The sequence below is a fragment of the Fusarium phalaenopsidis genome (genome assembly GCF_050370095.1).
Source record: "Fusarium phalaenopsidis strain FUZ10S chromosome Unknown contig_32296, whole genome shotgun sequence".
Taxonomy (NCBI): domain Eukaryota; kingdom Fungi; phylum Ascomycota; class Sordariomycetes; order Hypocreales; family Nectriaceae; genus Fusarium; species Fusarium phalaenopsidis.
In genome coordinates, this window is record NW_028145408.1 from 1,540,007 (window position 1) to 1,560,415 (window position 20,409).

The window sequence follows — 20,409 nt, forward strand, 5'->3', positions numbered from 1 at the left end:
CTCTCTCAGGGCTGGTGCCACCGGGCACGGAGCGGAGTTGGCAGCAGGACTTTATTAGTCGGGCGAGTGCGAAGCCGGGGGGATGGAGCCAAGCCGGTGCAGGATGTCGGGGTGGGATTCGGAAGGCCGGTGGGGGAGACGAAGCAAACACGGCCAGGAGAGTTCATACGACCAAGAGACAGGCACAGATGGCAACAAGCTGTACGTAAAATGAACGTATGGTGGTGGATCAGAGTGCGCCGAGGGCGACAAGACAGGCCAATGCAGGTGCAGACGCGGAATCAGCAGTGGACAGGATGCCGCAGTAGTCGCAGAGGTCGGTTGTAGAGTCGAGTCTGCTGACGAAGAGCAAAGAAAGCAGACAAGATCGTGGGGAGCACGGGAGAAAAATAAAGAGGGGAGAGGGAGGGAGAGAACAAGCAGAGAAGACAAGACGGGAGGGCGACGACTCGACAACCCCAGTAAAGAAAACGAGGTCACGATGCTCCGTCGCGGCGTTGCGCCAGGCTTGCGCTCAGCGTGTGCGCCCAGGCGTCCACTGCGCGCCCTAGTTCGTGGGTGGGTTTCGAAGGGGCCAACAGAGGGCGAAGGGGAACCCTGGCAAGACGTGCAGTTGTGGGTGAAGGTGGATTTGGGGAACGTCTAGGAGGGCGTCTAGGAGGGGAGTCTTGAAAGACTTGGTCTTGAAAGGTCCTAGTAGGAGCGGAGTCGTGGTCCCTCGACGGTTAAGATCAGGGTCCCGTGTGCAGCAAGAGAAGAGTCGAGACGAAGCGGCAGATGAACTGAGGAAACCAGCGGGTCAAGGTCAGGTCGAGTCGAGTCGAGTCGAGGTCGAGGAAAGCAAGGGGGATCCGTTGCACCGGTGAGGTCGATCTTGCTGCAGGCAGCTAGGTATTTGAGGAACAGGATAATAGATTGGGCTCTGTGTAAGTATGAGATACACGGGCAGGCAGGCAAGCAGGTATCGAGCAAGTCGGTGTGTGTAGGGAGCAGCCAGCGCAGGACAGGTGGGTGGTGCCGGTTTATGGCGTGCGGTTGATGGTGCGAGGCGTACGAGGGACTAACAAGTGGTGTATGGATATCAGCGGCCCTCGAACGAGCATGCCAGCACGAACAAGGTGGGTATAAGCTGTAGCGCAAGCGCGAGCGCACGAGGGTCGATGGATGTCGTGGGCACGTCTTTTTCCTGTCTCGTCTCGTCCCGTCCAAGGTGTCTTGGTTGTCCAGTCCAGTCTTGGCCTGTCCGGGTAGGGCGTGTGAAAGGGCTCAGATCTGGGGCCGGGGGCCAAAAGCGTGATGGCGTCGATGAGGCCCGAAAGGTTGTGAGTGTGAGCCAGAGCAGGGGAAGAATGGCAACGTGCTGCAAGTAGCTCCCGAAAAAGAATGACCCAGCAGACGAAACAACCTTGATGATGAGGGGTCCGACTTGCGGCGCTGAAGAGGCGGTACCACGTACTTAGCCACCTAAAGAACAATTCACCTTATGCCGGTGGGTGCTCCGATAGGACAAGGCGGCTCGTTATCAATCAAAAAGCAGAATGCCTTTCCTTTTTCCTTATCCAGGCGGGGTGCGATTGGTCTCGACGGCTGCGACACTTGGGGGCTGACTACCTACAGTACCTGACCTGGCACGGGCATCAGAGTTTTTCCAATAAGAGGGGAATGGAAAAGAGTAGAAAGAATGGAGACCCGGGGAAGAAGCTTGTGGAACTGGGGGGCCTCTTCCATGGATGTAGTCTACACCTTCGGTACTGTAGAGTCTGGAGGCGGGTTTGCAGGCCATGCCTTGGAAGGGAATTGGAGGGTGAGGGGAAAGATAACAACTGGATCGTTGGTCGCAATGGGAAAGTGACCACACTCGGCGAACAAAGTGGCCGACCGACTGATAAGGAACGAGCCAGGAGACGACGCCATGTTTAAATGAAGCTCCTAGTACGAGGTACCCTGCCACAGGGTCGGTACCTGAACTGACCGGCGGTTTACACAGCATCTTCCGCCAAGCCAGAAGTACCATCTCGTGACGGGGGTACTTTGGGAGCTGCCCTTTTGTCGACTCGGTCTGCCAGTCACCTGCCTCCCTGACCGGGTCTCCTCCGGCACCTTATCAGTACCTCTTACATGTACATACCCTCTCGGCCTAGGCGGCTTGGGATTTGCGCGTTAGCCGACACAAACGAGAGAAATCTCTTCAAGAGGAAATAAAAAGAGTCGAGGACGAGCAGGAGAGATAATGACGGTCGATGTTGCCTTTTCGACCCCAGTTGACGCCTACAGCCGCCCCCGCGCCAGACGTGCATTCCCTTCCCTGGTCCCCATGGATGAGGTGGATGTCCACTTGCAACTGTACGTAGGTACAGTACAAAAGAGATGGATGCCTGTGCTGTGCCTGTGCTGTGGCTGCCAACCTTTTTGTGTGTCAAGTTACCTTACCCTCACATCTGGCGTGCGAGAGGCTGGTTTTCGCCGCTCAAAGGTGCGTTACGTTAACTGACGACCAATCTGAAAACTTGAGCCAATGCCAGCTCTTGTCTAGTAGGAGATGAAAATTCCAGCACAGACCGACTGACCAAGGAACCGGCCCGGGTCCTGGTCCTACTGGGAAAGAAAAAAAGCTTCTGGAGCCGACCTTGGTGGATATAAGCGATCGGCCAAGTTGGCTTAGACCAATCGGGGCAAAAGGCCACTGCTCGTGGTTGAGCCTCTTTGCTGGTCGTTATTGAGCAATTGACCACGGGCTGGACTCGCTGGGTGCCACTAGACAACTGCCTTGTGGTTCTGGTGACCAAAAATTATTCGCCGGCGTCATGCAGAATGAAAGACTCCATTCTCGGGGGTAAGTGCTCCAACCCATGGATGATTTCCCACTCTTGTCCACTCTTGTCCTTTGACTTGAAGTTGCCAAAATGGTAAAAACTCCAAAAGACCCTACCTGAAGATGGAGCCAACCTGGGAAGAAAAGTCCGGGGATGGCCAATCAGGCGACCGCGGTAGCTCGGGCTTGTCTCTGAATCGCCGATCCAGATTCCTGGGCTTATCGCCTAGCCATGTCTTACTGCACTTTTTTGTCTCTGTAAGTCGGTCAACAGATGTCTCAGGGCGCTGTTGACAAGGATGAATCTTCTTTAGCATGATGTCAATATTAACGCTGCCTTGCAGGAGAACTGCACGGTGTAAAACTCCGTGGACAGCCGAAGAATTAAGCAAACAACTCCGCCTCCGTCCTCGCCGCGAATAACCACAAGACTCTTTCAGGTGGTCGTCATCATTCACGAAAAGAAGGACGCGACAAGACAGTGCAAATGCCACCCATGTCATGGCACGAGCTGCAAGCGATGGGGATGCTCCAGGCCCAGATTGCGGAATCGGCCATATGCGACGCCCTCATTCGTCAGTAGACGCCCATCCCGTTCTTATTACATAGCTTTTACTTGATTCCTTTTACTCGTCCCGCCTCCTGGGACAAATTTGTTTCTCTTTTGGCCCCCTGCCCATCTCAGGTCATCACGAGACCATCCACGGGTTCCCCGTTGATGAGTTGATGGTTCCATCGTCCCGTTGTTTACTAAAGCAACCCCTCCACTAGTGGCAGAGCTTGGTGAAATGACCAGTGGTCCTCGCTCTTGCCTAGCACAGGCACAGGATTCCCCCACGATTGGCACATATTGCGCGATGCCACCTCCGCAAGCCATCCATGCCATGCCGTCAATGTCGGAGAGAGGATCCGATGTCTCATGTACCTCTCGCGGTGCCTTGCCTGACTTGCAGCCGACGGGGAGATATGCACCAGCAATTGGCCGGTTGGAGGGAAGACAAGCTGAAGCTCGGTCAGGAAGGGGAGCAGGCACGATACAGATGCAGAGCTCTTGCTCAACAGCTGCACCCCGACAGTCCGAACTGCGACAAGACAGGTGCGGCGCATATCACGAGGAGGACGAGAAGCAAGACGAGATTGGGGACCGTGACTCCGATTCGCCTCTGCAGTGGACTCTTCTATCTCTCTTCTACCTGTCACCTCATGTCCAATCTCCGATGCATCACAAAGCATCTACTACTGCATCGTCAAGTGACAACTTAGCGGTCTCTGAAGCTCACCTCGCTTTGCCTCGCCTCGATATTCGGCGTATTCAAGGGAAGGTTATTTCAGAGCCACTAACTCTACTAGGATCACTTACCCGAAAACAATGCCATCTACTTACCGTTTACGAATATCGTCCGCCTGGTCACCACACGCACGCCTTGTCAAACTCTTCCCCAGAGGGACCTAGCAGAAACGCCTTCTGCCAGGCACGCACGCTCCCGCTGGTTTGGCCGCCGGCCGTCCGGGTACATTCCCAGCTAGGTAGCTATGGATGGATTGCTGTCAGCTGGGCTGGTGGTAATTGAGCCCGCGAGCCCAAGCCCACGAGCCCACGGGGCCTTGTCCACGATGGCTGTGGAGGCCGTCGAAAAATGCCGAAAGTAGTGTTGGGATTATGTAAAAGTTTCGAGCTGACCGCACGACTCTCCAGTCAAAATTTTTTACCACGATTCAATTTCTCATCGACTTACCTACACGTCCAACTTGACGGATACTATTTGCTCGACCAACTGATAGCGGCGTCGTGGGATGGCGATGGAGCCATGGTCACCAGACGTGAAAACCAAACGATGCTTGCTGTCTCCAAGCCCAGACCATGATGGACGAGTTGTTCCCACTAACTAGGAGGCTGTCGCTGTCTTGCCTCGGGGCGCTAATCTCATCCTGAGCAGATGCTGCTGTCAGATATCTCTGTCAGGCGAAGGCAAGGGCAGCGGAGTGCCACAGGACACCCCTCTACGGATACCTCGCGGAGTTTTGCTATGGCGCATGTACGGAGTACTGCGTACATCATCAATTTCCCGTCATCATGACCCGTTCGCCCATTGTCGTCTAGCCGAGGTCCCAGATTGAATCACCTGGGCTTCGGGCCTTTGCCGGCCTCGCTGGTTGCAGCAACGTGTGATGAAGTTGCTGAGGCGCTACAAAGAGAGAATGTAGTTATGGAGACATAGCCAGATAGTCATTGTGGCTGTTCTCAGGTGGACTGTGGACAGTGAGATCAGACCTGGCTCTGCCCTGTCGCGGGGCGCATGTCCACCGAGATCCAGTCTAGGCGCCTGGCCAGCACTTGTTACCGCGCTACAGGGCGGCCCTAGAACAAGCCCGTTGTTCTGGAAGATCTCAACTGGCGCTATCCAAAGCTCAATCAAATGGAGCTCCTCTCAGGAGAACAACAGGAGGCCCGGCTCTCATCTCTGCCCGGTCACATGTTCTTGTTCAAAGCGCAAGGATCTCGCGTCTCTCACTCGGATGGGTTTCCGTTCTCAAACTCTGCTTCTCTCACAAGATTTGAGCGTCACCACCACCTCAGCGGAAGCCCTCCCGATACCCCATTTTATTTGAGCGTCTCCGCGGAGCATCCGGCGCACTGATAATGGGCCCAGTCAGACTCGGCTCTACGTCATGAACCCCTGTCGGTGATGGAATGCTCCGACGTCGCAAATCATTGGACGGAACGTCTCCTTGAGGTCAATTCTCTTATCAGCGGCAGTGTCTCAACCTGCACTCTACACTCAAGCAACCTTCCTCACTGCGCAAAGATTGTATCTTGTTGAGCCGCTACTGGCTTCTCGGGGTTTCAGATGAGACAAAAACAGACATGAATACTGAGACAAGTTGGTCAGCAAGTTGTTATCAGCTCCAAATCAACAACTCCCTTATCAGGCAGTTCTCATTGTATGACTGTTCCGGCCTACTCCGTATATGCTGATATCTACATCCATACCCCTTAATCCCCAATAGCAATCTCATGATGCTTTGCGGGGTTTCAGCCCGCTCATTTCCCCGGACTCGGGTTCCCCAGATAGCGGACCTAGCCAGGGCGTCTCCCTGTGGCCGGTGGTCAAGATACTGACTGGTCCGAGAGCCACACCACCCTTTTCATCATCTGGCCCAAAGCGATAGCTCGACCTGGATCCGGGGGCTGCCCCTCTTGTGAGGGAGGTGTCGAGGGCGGAGATAGCTGCCGATGCACCAGTCCTGAAAGAGAAGCTGCCTCAACTCCATCGAGTGTTTATTTTTACACCTCAACTGTGCCTTATGACGACCTCAACCGCTCCCAGCAGAAGGGTCGGGCATCCACGATCCTGGTCCCATCATATCTATCTGCTCCAAAGGGGGTGGCCGTTCCATCCACGTCTGGCCAGTGTCCTCGTTCCGCCCCGCATCATGGCTGTGAGCAAGTGAAATATCGAGATAACGCTGTCACGGTCATTAGTCTCATGTCTTCCCCAACTTCGTGATGAGCATGCCACAGCTCCGCAACTTACCCAGTCCATGTTATTGGCCGCCGTCTCCATCCATGAGGGGTCAAAGTCGAGCCCCTCGGTCCCCATGCCTGAGAAGTTCATGCCAGCTCCCGCATCGGCCGTCAGGCCAAGAGATAACGGTGTTTGCCCCGACGTGGATCCTGTTGAAGAGCCTAATGCGGCGTCAGTCTGTCTGCCCTGTATCTGCTCTCCGCAAGTTTCTCTACCTAGCCCCAGCGATGAGAGCAAGCCCGCATCATCCCCAATCGACCCCAGAGTGCTGGGGTCCACCGATGGTGCGCCGAGTGAGGATGATTCATGCCCGATACTGAAGGTTGGCGGCGCTGGGCCGGGAACGCTTGCCGGGCCGTGGACGGGGGCTCCAAGTTTAGCCAGCATAGTAGCCAGCGTATCGGCCGTCTTCTTGACCTCTGTCACGTCTTGCGCGACTTCTGACCAAATAAGGTGAGACCGCTTAATCATGCCCAAGAGCTCCTCCTTGGTCGGCGTTGTCTTTGACTGTGACATCCAGTCATATTCACCACCAAACTCTGAGTAAGCGTCGTTCTTGATAACGAGGTACAGACACATGGCAGCCAACAGAAAGTCATGGACCGCCAAGGACGATACGAACCATCCATTCTGGCTAAGTACGTGGCCCGGCTTACAAGCCTCCCGGATGGTGTTTTGATACTCGAGCAGTGATATTGCGCCCTCGAGACACTGCCTGCGCGAGTAGTCATGCTCGCGTCGAGGGATTGCCTCGGCAAGATATCGTCGATGCAGGACACAGCGGCACTTATTGAACAGAGCAGCCAGGCCGAACCTATGGATGAGAAGCATAGGTGGATCACCAACACACTCGTCGAGCGGGCGTACCATCATGAACGATGGGACGTTACGCCATGTCTCCTGCAGCAAGTTATCAAGCTTGAGGACCTCGGCGTAACTTGGCGGCGACAGGGCATGGGCTTGACGGGCGATCTGGCCAAAGACTCGGAGGATCTTTGTCTTGTGGATCGGGTAGGTCATTGTGGTGTAGTCGGTGGGCGGTCGACTCAGGGGTAACTCGACAGTATCTTCGTCAAAATCGTCATCTTGCAGGTTCCGAGGTACTGTTGTGTCGGTCTCGATGCCTTGCAACAAGCTTGGAAGACCCATGTGAAACGAGACCAGAAGCTCGACCTGGATAGCCATATTCCACATGCGGCGGCGCATCTCACCCTCGAAGGGGGTAATATTAGCCAGCTTGCTCGGATCCCTATGAAGGCCCATCTTGAGCATAAGACGAACACACACCCCCGAGAGGATGTAGCAGTTCATTTGAGCCGCCCGGTTAAACAGGAAGTGCGACTCGACATAGAGGAGAAAGGCCGGCAAAGTTGCCGCAGTGGGTTGCGTGTATTTCCCCCAGACCAAGGCCCATCCAGCACAAGCCTTGTAGTGACGGATCCTGTCCAGGGGTGGGAGGGGAGAGTCGCCCTCGACCTCGCTTGAGTTCATAAAGTTGTTGAAGAAAACGCCGAGGCTAAGCATCATGAAGAGCTGGGCGATCCAGTGCAGCGAAGCCTGATTTGGGTCTTGCCAGAATTTGGTGTACTGTGGTTGTCAGAGACGATATATTCATCCTTCTTTCAGAACTTACAGCTCTCGTAAATGTCGGTCGATGAACGATATCTGTCAGATGTAAGCTTTCTCATTCAGATGGGCGATTGGTGATAGCTACGTTGAGAAGGGCTCATCGAGGCGAAATAACGCGTGATGAGTCGGTCTGCTACATTTCGTTCTGGAAGACGACTCAGCAGTTCTTCACGATTCTTCGGACCAGCTCTCGTATTCAGGATCACCTCAGTTGCGTCGATCTCATCGGCCAGGATTTGATCGTCCTCCAGATCTTCCGGTTGATCAAAGTAACTCTTGAGATCTTCAATCTATAGCTTTGTCAGCATGGAGTCTCAACCATCAGCTCATGAACTTACATCCTCCAACATAGCCATACAATGGGTCGCTCCGACATACGTCGTCGCCTTCTCTCCTCTCACGACATGCCCCTGCACCTCGGGCCCAGCCACCGGAGCGCCGTTGGCTTCCCCCGCAGGTTTCGGCCCCGCGCTGCCCTCGGCGTCCATCATCTCGCGGACCATGCCTTCGAGGCGCTTCAACCGTGCCGACATGCCCTTTGCGGGGCGCTTCTTCTCAGGCCGCGGCGCATACGCACACTGCGCAGCGCGGCCCTTCTTTTCGCATTGGCTGCATGGCTGCTCGCGGTCGCACTTGAGCTTGGAGGCGCGGCATGGTGCGCACGAAAGGAGGACGCGGGTGCGCTTCTGACGGGCTTCCGAGGTAGATGAGTGATCGTTGTCGTTGGGGCTAGAGTCCAGCTCCATGGTAGTGAGGGGATGTTCCTGTGAACGTGAATGACCTCTTCGTGTGTATAGAATGCTAGTGAGGCGATTTTATACCGATCCAGCCAGCGGTTCTGTGCTGCTGGGATGATCAAGGTTGTGAGGCGAGGTGAGATATAAGTGTGGTTTTAGTCGACATCACCTAACGTTACTACCCTGGATCCTTGCGACGCGTAAGGCTGATGGGCGCCTCAATGACGATTACGACCACTCACTCACTCAAGCCAAGAGCAACCACTTGAAGAGGCTCATTCTGAAAACATTATTTTTTTATCTAAACCTCCAGTGCAACTAATCTCAAGTCGTAAAACAGAAAAAATACCCCATGCAATGCATCATAAGTTGTAACGCACATGTTCCCATTTGCCCCGCCCTATGAGTCTGGTGCGCCTGGCAGCCTCTCTATCACGTACTTGGCCCGCGCAACGCTCATGATGGGCACACCGGGAATCTTCCTTAGCCGCTGCTTCAGTGCCTTATCGTTTGTGCCCACAATGTATATCCTGTTCTTCTGCACTCGGTCCACCAGACAGTCATCGGCATACGTGCCCTTGTGATCGCACTCCAGCCTCGTCCACCGCTCGTCCCTCGCGACCCGCAGCGCCAGACGGAACTTCTGGCCCAGACCCTCAAGTTCGCTCATGACGCACGAGGTGATTATGGGGTTACACTTTGCGTAGAGGCAGTCCATCATAGAATCAAGCAGCGAGAGCTTGCGCTGGACCGTGTGGTTGATAAAGTTTGTGTCGACGAGGACGTTGTATGGCGGGACAAGGGCCGTGTTGTGCTGGAAGAACATGTTGCTGGGCATCTGGGGCGCCTCGCGGATGAGCTCTCCGTTGATGGTCTTCTTGGCCTTTGCGGCAGCGACCAACTCGGCCTTGGCCTTGTTCTCCTTTAACCTGTCATCGCGACGGCCGATGACTCGCTTCACCTGTTGCGGTTGAGAGTTAGAGAGAGTGAACATTTTGGTGCTTATCGATAAGGACTACCCACCTGCGCAAACTTGCGAGTCTTTTTCGCAACACCCATGGCTGTTGATGGTCGAAAGAATTGGGAGAGACGAGTCGCCGGTGCTTAAACAGTTTCGCTCTGGTTTTTATTCGTTGTCAATCGTCCGTTCAAGGTCGCTGGTTGGGGGTATCTCTGGCCGTCTTTTGCTGCTTGGCCTCAAAAAAAGTTGATGCTGGCGGAAATTTTGCCATGGCGACGATAAAGGCGGTGGCAGGAGTGGGGCACTGCATTCGGTGCCTTGGCACGGACCACCTGCTGTCCCTCAACCACGACGCGTCTCTTTTCTCCCAGTCGCGTAAAGTGATTGGCATCACTTCAAGCTTCAGCTGGACCACATCAACGACTCCAACACATCAAGATGCCGACCCAAAAACCCGAAGAACGTGGCGAGTCGTCCAATTCTGCCTCCAAGGCAGCTCTCACAGCTTCCACCAATGGAAATTCATCTTATGAACTACCTTGGTATGCTTCTCAAGCTTCTATGCTGGTGCGGATCGCTCACTGATGGTTGCTAGGGTGGAAAAGTACCGACCAATCTTTCTCGACGATGTCGTCGGCAACACAGAAACGATCGAGCGACTAAAGATTATCGCAAAGGAGGGAAACATGCCTCATGTGATCATATCGGGCATGCCAGGTATCGGAAAGACGACAAGTGTGCTGTGTCTGGCTCGACAGCTGTTGGGTGAATCGTATAAGGAGGCCGTGCTGGAGCTCAACGCCAGTGACGAACGAGGTCCGACTTTTCATACCCGAATCTTAAGGGAGGGAACTGACATGGATTAGGTATTGACGTCGTCCGAAACCGAATCAAGGGATTCGCTCAGAAGAAGGTCACCCTACCAGCTGGCCGCCACAAGCTGGTCATCCTCGACGAAGCTGACAGCATGACCTCGGGCGCCCAACAAGCACTCCGACGAACCATGGAGATTTACTCCAACACGACTCGATTCGCCTTTGCCTGCAACCAGTCGAACAAGATCATCGAGCCCCTACAATCACGATGCGCCATTCTGCGATACGCCAAGTTGACAGATGCTCAGGTCGTGAAACGACTGATGCAAATTATTGAGGCCGAAAAGGTCGAATACAGCGATGATGGTCTGGCAGCGCTTGTTTTCAGCGCCGAAGGAGATATGCGACAAGCCATCAACAACCTGCAGTCCACATATGCTGGTTTTGGATTCGTCTCTGGAGACAACGTCTTCAAGGTCGTTGACTCACCTCACCCCATCAAAGTCCAGGCCATGCTCAAGGCATGCTACGAAGGCAACGTGGATTCTGCGCTGGACACCCTCCGAGAGCTTTGGGATCTAGGTTACTCGAGTCACGACATCATTAGCACCATGTTCCGAGTAACCAAGACGATACCCACACTGAGCGAGCATTCGAAGCTGGAGTTTATCAAGGAGATTGGCTTCACGCACATGAAAGTCCTGGAGGGTGTACAGACACTACTCCAGCTCAGCGGATGTGTTGTTCGACTATGCAAGATCAACATGGATCCCAAGCGGTTCCGGCCATAGCTAGAAGATAATTGGGATGAAACTAGACAGGAGACCTATGGAAGCGGTCGCATCTTTGGCGTTGGAGTTGAGGGGATCTGCCTGAGCAAATGAAAAAGAGTAAAGACTTGATTTACACGGACGACTCAATGGTCATCCCCTTTCGTGATATATGTACACCGTTATACCCAGAGCAGTTTCAATCAGGCTTTTCTGTGAGGCGGGGTGCGTTCACTTTTCGTCTCCCTTGATGAATTCCTCCTCATACCTCTCCCACTTGGCCCTTTCTCGCATCAGTCTCCTCTGCATTCTCACCTGATGCTCATATTGCCTGAGACGCCCATCTGCCTCGATCATGCTTCCCACCACCATGCCGCACATTTGTAGATACCTTGCAAGTGGTCAGTGCTGGTGAGAAGAGTACTCGAGAATTTGCCTTACACCTTGAATTGAATCGTCATGGACCGATACAACGGTGACCAGACGTAGCCAGCGGCACCCAAGACGGCAGCACCAGCTCCCCACTTGGCTGCGCCCATGACAGCTCCTTTGGCAGCCTCCCACGCGGCGTCGTTGGCCTCCTCGCTCTGCATGGCATCGTGAGAACGCATCCTGGCGAATTGATGTCGGATTGCGTCAATGCAATCCTTCTTTTGATATCTCGAGAGTCAAGAGACCGGCTCAGTCAATGGGAAGGTAATTAAAAGAATTGAGAAGAGTTAATTTGACGTCAGACCATATGGATGCGAACTTGCTCACACGAGCTGGCGTTGGACCCAGAAGCCCGAGCAGTTCCGCATCCATGACACTCTCTGTCTGTGGCGCATTCAACACCAGCCTCTCACCAGCCTCAGGGCACCGGAGCCCGGTCAAGGTTGGCGCCGAGGCACTCGGCAAAACATCGGCCCTCGACACCCGCCCCGCTACGGAGCTTTTGCTCATTTAATGCAATTTCTTCACGAGTCTGCAGCCTTCTTCCTTCCAAACTCTTCCTTGGTCATCAAACAAGCCAACAGAGAAGATGACACGCAAGCAACAACGATGATAGCTTTGTTGCCTGGTGCTACAAAGTCCCGTGCTTCTCCATTATAAAACGTCGACTGGAACTATCATTCCTTTTCATCATTGAGAGTCAAAGTTCCTTGACTTTTTGCTATTCACTTTTCAGTTTCAGTTTGACGCGATTGAGCAAAGTTGCCCATCATGTCTGACCGTGTCCTCGCCGCCTACTGGGCCGCGCCCGCTATAGCTCGGTAAGCTACATCACCGCTCACCTTTCACCATGCAGCTTGCTAACTGTCTCAAAGGAATCTCACTACCGCCACCGTGGTGTTGACCTTACTCGGCTCTATCGGCGTGATACCATCGTACTATCTGTTCTATCACCCTTCTTATCTCTTCCAGATGCCTCCTCATCTGTGGCGCCCCATCACGGGCTTCCTCATTGCCTTTGAAGGTTTCCCAATGAGCCTGCTCTTTGACGCCTATCATCTGTACAGCTACTGCGCGCAGTTGGAGATCGGGAACCCTCGCTTCCCGCGCAAGGTTGACCTGATTTGGTACATTCTCCTTGTCTGCTCCTGGATTCTGGTAAGCCATCGCTTGTTGCCCGTCCCGTGCTCTGTTGTTATTGTTGCTCTCCTTTGTCTGCCCGTCAAACCCCCCTCATATATCTGCCCGGATAGTGCTTTGCCTCTACAGCTATCACGGTTCCTGGAAATGAGGAAGATCACCCCTGCACTTCGGACCGCCCATCATTCGCAAATCCGGGTTGGTCTGCGGTGTAGGCATGGTGGGATGTCTTATGGATGGCTCGTTTGATTCCCAATTCATTCGAGTGGTTTTCTAGCGCCCTACATTTCTATATCATAGCAAAATACACTTTTTTCATTATCACCGTACATACATGTCGCGCTCGTTCCCGAGGTTAACGACGTCGCCAGATGATGGATTACCTCTTCGGCTTCAACCATCTGGAGCTCTTGTCCGGCCTCATCCTCGCCATGGTGTATACTGCGACCCAGGATCAACGCGGGCAGAAGGCTCAGTACTTTTTCTTCACCGTTCCCGCCCAAGCGGTTCCCCTCTGCATGATTGTCTTGAGCATGCTTACGCCGGTAGGAAGGCCCATGGTCCAGCTGGAGGGTCTGCTTGCTGCCCACATGTACGACTTCCTCACCAGGATCTATCCCGAGTTTGGCGGCGGTCCAGTGCTTCTTCGAGTACCTGCCTGGCTTGAGTCCATCGTCCGGACGCCTAGAACCGTGAAGAGAACGTATGGCACCGCTGTCCGCCCTTCGGGCCCTTCAACTGGCAGCAGCACCGGCGCAGAGACAGGAGGACCGCTTCCGGACTCGTGGAAGTCTCGTGGAAAGGGTCACCGGCTGGGTTGAGGCATGGTTGTCACGCGTGGTCACTGTAAGATTTGTACAATAAGATACCTAGAATCAAGTATGGTCGTTACCACCGTTTGTTTTACTGGGAATGCATGCACTCGGTCTATGCCAAAACGCTTTATCCTTCTAAATTGCAATAGCCCGAGCAACAGAAAAAGGGCGATATTCTTCACTTGGAGGTCCGCCCCTGCAGCTGCTGAGAAGAGAATCCCAAAGCCCGCGTGTGTTAGAACGCAGGTTGGTGTCACTGAAGCAGCGCTTGTATAATTCTCATGTCATTATGGATCAAAGTCCTGTTCAAAGTAGTCAAGTTGGTTTTCGACACTGCAGAGTTGCAGAGATACTATGAGATTATAGAACCCAAGCAATGAACCGTGCCGTTTCCTGATGCCAGCGTTCCCACTCCTAGCCAAATGCGACTTACAACATCTTTTCCTCCTCCTTAAACCGGATTCACGGCAATCCGTGTACTCGCTTGGTTGTCGGTGACGAAGGGAGCTGTCGTACTCGTTATCGCTCATGTAGGGATCGGGTGGCTATGTTGCAACGGTGAAGAGTGGCCTCCTTTCTTTGGATGTATACGACTGTGGCACGAAGGGTAACAATCACACCAAGGTTAGATAAGACATGACTATTTTTTTTTTTTTTTTTAAACTTTTTCGAAGTTTTACGATTGCGCTTATATGATCAAAGGAATATATATGGACGAAGATTTATTGAAGATGCTACTTGACTTGTACATTTCGGCCTCAATGATGTACCAAATGGACATGAAGGCCGTCAGTCTGACAAGTGGTATCTCAAACTAAATAAACTATCGTGGTAAAGAATGCGACACTGGTGTTTGCCTCCTCTATTCGTCGATGCGCTTGTTCTGGTAAGGAGTCTCCTCGTCTGCGGTAGCTCCGGCATGGCCCTCGGGCAGGACGTTGAGCTGATCCTCAACATGATCGAGGCTTCGGAACTGGAACCAGAAGCAAGTGCCAGCGATGACAGCCAAGATTGCGACAACAGCATAGTTCCAAACGAGAAGGGGATCAGCAGCGAGACCAACCAGGGCCTGGCCGAGGGCGGCAGAGAAGGCAGTCATGAACAGAGCAACAGCCTGGACCATGGATCGCATGTTCCTGGGAGCCTTGGAGAAGGCATACTCGAGAGATGTGATGGACGCAAACACCTCGGAGAGAGCGATGAGAACGTATGAGCCTGTCTGTGCCCAGACGTTGATAGGGACAATAGCACAGCTGACCATCTCACCCTCCTCCTCACTCCAGATCTTTCCAGATGCGTACTTGCCGCACTCGGACTTTTGGTAGATGTAGTGTTGAACAACAGCAGCCCAGATCATGGCCGATGCTCCGCAGAAGAAACCGGCTGTGATCTTCTTGATGGGGGTGAAGCGGATACCGGCCTTTCGAAGGGCGGGGTAGATGAAGAAGTCGTTGAGGGCGATGAAGATCAGGAGAGCAAAGGGGTTGAGGTTGGAGAGAATGTCGTTGGGGAGTCCGTGACGCTCCATGAGAGCGGCCTGTGAGATGAGGTTGTTGTTGACTGACAACTCGTTAGCTAACAGACACCCTTTGAGTATAACTTCAGCTCACTTTGGTTGTAGCAGAGCCAAAAGATGGGATACCACATAAACACAGCACAAGCAGCAAATCCACGAGCCAACTCATCAACCCAAGCATCATCAAAAGTCATCCAGTGAGGTCGAGTCTCATTGGTGAAGCGAGAAGGCTTGACATTGCTCCAGAAAGTTCCATCGTGCATGTTCTTCCAGGTCTTAAAGGGGTTGATGGACCAGCGACCCTTCTGAGCGAGGACCCAGACCTTGAGAGCAGGTCCGAGGACGGAGCCGCCAGGTGGGCGGCGCTCGTATCGATGACGGCCCCAGAACATGATGATGGGGCAGATGCAGAGCATGATGGTTGGGAGCGTGTAGGAGAGCCAGAAGCCGATGTACTTTTCGGCGTAAACCATCTGGCAACGAGTTAGTTTTGGTTCGTTAGGTAACACCGTCATCCCTATCGCCATCCACGATACAATAGGGGTCGTTGATATGTTAACTCACCGTAATCTGTCCGACCAAAGCTCCAACGTTGATGAAGAAGTAAAACCAACCATAGATTCTCTCAATAGTGACAGCCGGATCAACAATGACACGCTCACCCGACTTGAGAGTCTTGACGTGCATGTGCTGTTCACCAAGTTGTTCCACAATAAGGGGGTTAACATTTGGCTTGAAACCGCCAGTACCGAAACCGATCACAATAATAGCAATGATCATGGCACCAAGAGCACCGCCATCGTTTTTGATAACAGGAGGAATCGCAGAGATGATGAGAATGATGTGTCCGATAATGTCGATACCCAGGGCGTAGCTAATGGTCTTGTAACGGCCCCAGTACTGGTCGGCAACGTAGGCACCCAGAAGGGGCATGAAGTACTGCCAGAACTGGTTGAAGGTGGTGATTCCGGTCGAGGCTCTCTGGCCCATGCCGAGGGCACCGGGCTGCTCCGGGTCGGAACCGGTCGAGGAGCCTTCAGGGAGAGGTTGTTGGATAAAGTTTGTGACTTAGAGATGTCAGTCTTAGCTCAGTACATAAAAAACACCAAGAATCAGCAGAGGATCTAAGGCAGCCCCTGGATCAGGGGTTGGAAGTGGGCAGACTTACACACAACGGTGCATCCATAGTAGGAGAAACGCTCGCAAAGCTCAATAAAGGCAATGCTGAACAGCTTGACGGGAATCGTGTTGGACACTCGTCTCAAGGTCGCGAGCTCCTCAGCGTTGGGCAACTCCCCATCAGGGGTAACAGCCGAAACATGGCCGAGGCGAGGATCAGCTGTGAGGGAAGCGCTCTTCTCGATCTGGATGGAAGCCCGCTTCTCGTCAAGAGCTTCGGCGCGTAACTCGGCGGCGGCGATGGGCTCTGCCAGGCTGTCTCCAGCAGGTGCCATTGTGGATATACTCTTAATCCTGTTGACAGTATGCAACGATGGTCTTCTTTGGGGCCGGGTGCTACAAGCTCAGTACAGCAGGGGCTCGAGGAAACAGAGCTGCAGCCGGGGCAAGGCCTTTATAAGTGACCGCAGTGCCTCGATGTCTGACGAGGTCCCACCCCGTACAAGTGCGAGTCTCAGAAGGCGACCCAGACGAGAGGGCTATCGTGTAGAGCACCACCAGGAAGGCAAGTGCTACAGGGCATGGGACAAGGAATGCCTCCATCTGCGGGGGCGGTTCAAGGATGGCAGTGGTGAAAGAAGAAGGTCGATATGAAGGCCATGTTATCGAGATCCTCGTGATCATGATACATCAATTGCTGAACTCTAAGTGGCCAGCCAGTCCGAGCAAGGTTGAGATTGGAGACCCCGCGGTGGGGAGCGATGGACGATGCGGAGAGGGTCATAGGAGAAGGGAGCTAGATAGGGAGGGTAGGATCTCAGAGTTGGAAGGATGTTTTACCTTGCCTCCGTGCAACAGTGTATGCTTGGCGTTCGTGATGTTGAGTTGAGTTACACATTTTTAGGGTATATAAGCCGCTGTCATCATTGCTGCGAGGGAATTTCTATGTGGTTGTGGAGCATGCTGTGAAACATTACTCTTACACGAGATACAGTAATAAGAAACATGGTCGTCAAGGTAAGAAGTTGATCTAGAAGCTCTCATAGCTTGGAGGCTTATGTTTACAAGACCAACAGGCTTCTAGAGAAAGCATCGAACGTTGCTTATCTCGTTGGTTGTGACCATCATTGCCATATCACCCAGTGCCCGTATCTCAGCAAAGCCAAGCACGGAGATGTGTTCCGTGTGAGGTCGGACAGGACGGCCGACGATCCAACTGGTGATTGCAAGGAGCCTCTTATTCAAAAGTTCCCGGACAACGTTGCAGCTACCCTGGCACACGCAGTTCTAATCCTTGTGCTCTTTATCGACTACTTGTCTCCCCGTGATAAGGTATATCATGCAAGGCAACAATATCCCGAGCATGCGGCCGAGAAGTGGCTGTTTTTGTCCTATGCCTCGGGAGTCTATCGCTTGGCCTGCGTTGGCGTCTTGGCTCGACATTTAAGTAGGCGGGCTCGAGGACCTTTGTGAGTCTGGGCAGAGAAAAGAGGATGATCCTGACGTGGTGAAGACATGGGTTCTCCATGCAACATGGATCATGGGAAAGACAGGGACTGGATAACAAGATGGGGTAGATGTCAACTCTTGCCCAACAGTAGTAGGATTATCAACAAGCTACAAAAGTTCAAGGTCACCAGCCAAGGCCAGCATCCATCGCATAGGGAGAAGGATTGGCATGCCAAGCAATGACCCTATCCACAACCGCTCAACCAACGTTACCTTCCTATTCCCGCTTAAGCCCTGCGTCTCCCGCGCGCTAGAAGCATCCTTGAGGGCTTCTTAATTTAAGCTTCTTTTCTATTGACCACCATCACGGCTGCGAGAATCACCCAACGACCAGCCACTGGGGCGCTTAGGGTCGTAACTATCCCGGTCGGGTGGTCGATCCGACATGATTCTCGAAGTACTCTATTGGATTTCTCAATCAGCTCCTCCCCTAGCTGGCGTTGATAACCAGGGTTATTATTCAAGTCTCACCACCATCGGTCTTGAACATGACTGCGGATATCATCGGTCTTTAGATATCATACACACAAGCACACAGACCATAAGTAACCGTTATACGCGGAATCGGCCTTGAACCTTCCTATCTTGACTGCAGTGTTACACTTGACTTGCATTAGAATCACCGGCTTCCGAGGTCCACAGATATGGTGTTGCAGCCGCTCCATAGAAACAGCATCTGTAGATCCATGTTCATCTCTGCAGAGGTTATTCAATGGGGCTGTTGGAACATGACAAGATGGCGGTTATTATCTAAACATGTGATAATATTGAGAGTGGTTTGCTAATCATTAGGAAGAAAAGAGGAGCATTACAGACTTGACTCTGGATCTTATTACAACATTTTTATGATAGTTCTTAGACTTTTCAGACCCCGTTTAGGTAGATAAATCCGTAAACATCCTCCTGAGCAAGTAGGTATCGATGTCAACCTGTTATTCTCTCTATCACAGTTGACTGGGAATTGCCGGAGTCGCGTGCAGTCTCTGGCAATCTCCCCCATGTCGGTAGAGATTTGCAAGAGGAGGTCCGAGGCCAGCTAGACCACCTTGATGCGACCGTTGACTCGGTACGTATCGTCCACCAAGGGGACCACCTACGTCCCTGTCTCCAGAAGGCGAGGATTCGGAGGCGTACTACGGCGATGGTCAGGGTCTTGTTGAACTGATCGATTCGTGCAGTCTCGCACTGGTCGTAGTTTAGGATGGCTCGTCGGATTGTCAGCTACATCGTCAGGCCTTCATCCAGGTCGACGTACTTCTGGTTGATGGTAGAAAAGTTGCCATCCCGCCAGAGGAAACCAACGTCGTACGCTCCGATGTTAAGGTGAATGCTCAGGAGCGCCGTGGCGCCCCGCGCACGAGCTGGACCCAGCTACTCGGCCTGTCCCTTCTTTCGCTTCATGGGGGTAATGGGGAGGTGGTCGTTGAGCTTTCCGACTGGGACAGACACCTGCTCCTTCTTCTTGTCGGCTAGGATTGGCAAGGGGATGAAGTCATTTGCCGATGTCCACCTGTTGAAGACATCCTCGAAGAACTGGGCCTTGAACGTCGTCGTGATGCTAATGGCCGTTGCCCCGCCGCTGGGTCTCATGGTGGCCCAGCGCTCTAGCAGATCGTAAAGGGACCCCGTCTCACGCTCCGAGAGATTTGCGTCGGTTGTGATCTCTTTGCCCGGCTCGCGAACCATGTTTTCAACTTGACTGTCAGCAGGGGTAACAAGAGGCATTGGTTCGCTCGTCGTGTAGGATAAGACCAGCCGTACTCGTTGGGAGAATGAAGAGTATTTTCGATGAGCTATGGCAATTGAATAGAGTATGTAGATGATAGGACACCCTTAGGAAGAGAGTAGACTTATCTAAGGAAGAGAGTAGACTTGTCTAAAGGAAGTTAAGATTATGCTCCAAGCACTTCTAGAGCAAACATTTTTTATTGAAACTATGCGTATACTCCTTTCACCTTTTTGGGATTCACGGGTTGATGGTGGTTCGAGGATAATACAGCAATGAGTGCCCTAGGGCATCCGTTTACAGGAGAAAAAAGGGTTTTCGGCATCAAATGGCTCCTGGTTGTTGAACAAAGTGCCTATCACGGCTGCCGTTGGTCGATAACACATCCTTGAGCTTGTGTGAAAACTGCCAAAAAGTTGAGACCGTGATTCACAGTCAAATCTCGCTGATACTATCGATTGAATCACCCCGCCGAACTGATGACATCGTTCAGACAAATTCTGTTTGGGTTATTTCTTTTCAGTGAGCTAGAGAGCTGGGTGGAGAGGGTTGAACTCCTTTTACAATCCTTCCGAGGCGTCACATCGAGAGTGCAGCCTGTTGACAAGACTCATCGAAGGGCTTTTAGGTTCAAAAGAGTCCAATGACGACGTTTCTCAGAATAATATATTCTTGATGACAGCGACCACGTCAAGGAGCTTGCGCACTGGGAGACAGACTGTGTAAGCAGGGAGTAACAATTGACATGTCAAAAATTGGGAGGTGTCATGATGGAAGTCTGCTGTCGCGAGTGCACAGACAAAGGACACAGTCTAGGCAATATATCAAGGCATTTGTCATCTGCAAAGACATTATCGATTGCCGAGATCTAAAGCACCAAGCCTATCCAATGATGGCTCTC

The 20,409-nt window shown here is 52.8% G+C and overlaps 7 protein-coding genes across 7 annotated transcripts; 2 read left to right on the forward strand and 5 right to left on the reverse strand.

The window, feature by feature from the left end:
- Window positions 1–6,127: 6,127 nt before the first annotated feature.
- Window positions 6,128–8,714, reverse strand: LRP88_06059 (uncharacterized protein; the record flags this gene model as incomplete). Its single annotated transcript, XM_083242600.1, has 5 exons — window positions 6,128–6,280; window positions 6,349–6,500; window positions 6,555–7,926; window positions 8,175–8,258; window positions 8,307–8,714. 5 exons carry the CDS (start codon window positions 8,712–8,714, stop codon window positions 6,128–6,130), a joined length of 2,169 nt encoding a protein of 722 aa, XP_083101536.1.
- Window positions 8,715–9,105: 391 nt separating this feature from the next.
- LRP88_06060 (rRNA-processing FCF1 family protein) lies at window positions 9,106–9,764 on the reverse strand (the record flags this gene model as incomplete). Its single annotated transcript, XM_083242601.1, has 2 exons — window positions 9,106–9,666; window positions 9,729–9,764. 2 exons carry the CDS (start codon window positions 9,762–9,764, stop codon window positions 9,106–9,108), a joined length of 597 nt encoding a protein of 198 aa, XP_083101537.1.
- Window positions 9,765–10,104: 340 nt separating this feature from the next.
- Window positions 10,105–11,272, forward strand: LRP88_06061 (replication factor C subunit 4; the record flags this gene model as incomplete). Its single annotated transcript, XM_083242602.1, has 3 exons — window positions 10,105–10,208; window positions 10,262–10,482; window positions 10,533–11,272. The coding sequence occupies 3 exons, from the start codon at window positions 10,105–10,107 to the stop codon at window positions 11,270–11,272; spliced, it is 1,065 nt and encodes a 354-aa protein (XP_083101538.1).
- Window positions 11,273–11,482: 210 nt separating this feature from the next.
- LRP88_06062 (uncharacterized protein) lies at window positions 11,483–11,862 on the reverse strand (the record flags this gene model as incomplete). The annotated part of the gene is made up of 2 exons (XM_083242603.1): window positions 11,483–11,642; window positions 11,693–11,862. The coding sequence occupies 2 exons, from the start codon at window positions 11,860–11,862 to the stop codon at window positions 11,483–11,485; spliced, it is 330 nt and encodes a 109-aa protein (XP_083101539.1).
- A 592-nt stretch (window positions 11,863–12,454) lies between these two features.
- LRP88_06063 (Der1-like family-domain-containing protein) lies at window positions 12,455–13,644 on the forward strand (the record flags this gene model as incomplete). Its single annotated transcript, XM_083242604.1, has 3 exons — window positions 12,455–12,504; window positions 12,559–12,841; window positions 13,195–13,644. The coding sequence occupies 3 exons, from the start codon at window positions 12,455–12,457 to the stop codon at window positions 13,642–13,644; spliced, it is 783 nt and encodes a 260-aa protein (XP_083101540.1).
- An 856-nt stretch (window positions 13,645–14,500) lies between these two features.
- Window positions 14,501–16,608, reverse strand: LRP88_06064 (POT family-domain-containing protein; the record flags this gene model as incomplete). The annotated part of the gene is made up of 4 exons (XM_083242605.1): window positions 14,501–15,198; window positions 15,249–15,627; window positions 15,719–16,221; window positions 16,323–16,608. The coding sequence occupies 4 exons, from the start codon at window positions 16,606–16,608 to the stop codon at window positions 14,501–14,503; spliced, it is 1,866 nt and encodes a 621-aa protein (XP_083101541.1).
- Window positions 16,609–19,153: 2,545 nt separating this feature from the next.
- Window positions 19,154–19,468, reverse strand: LRP88_06065 (uncharacterized protein; the record flags this gene model as incomplete). Its single annotated transcript, XM_083242606.1, has 1 exon — window positions 19,154–19,468. The coding sequence occupies one exon, from the start codon at window positions 19,466–19,468 to the stop codon at window positions 19,154–19,156; it is 315 nt and encodes a 104-aa protein (XP_083101542.1).
- Between the last annotated feature and the right edge of the window lie 941 nt (window positions 19,469–20,409).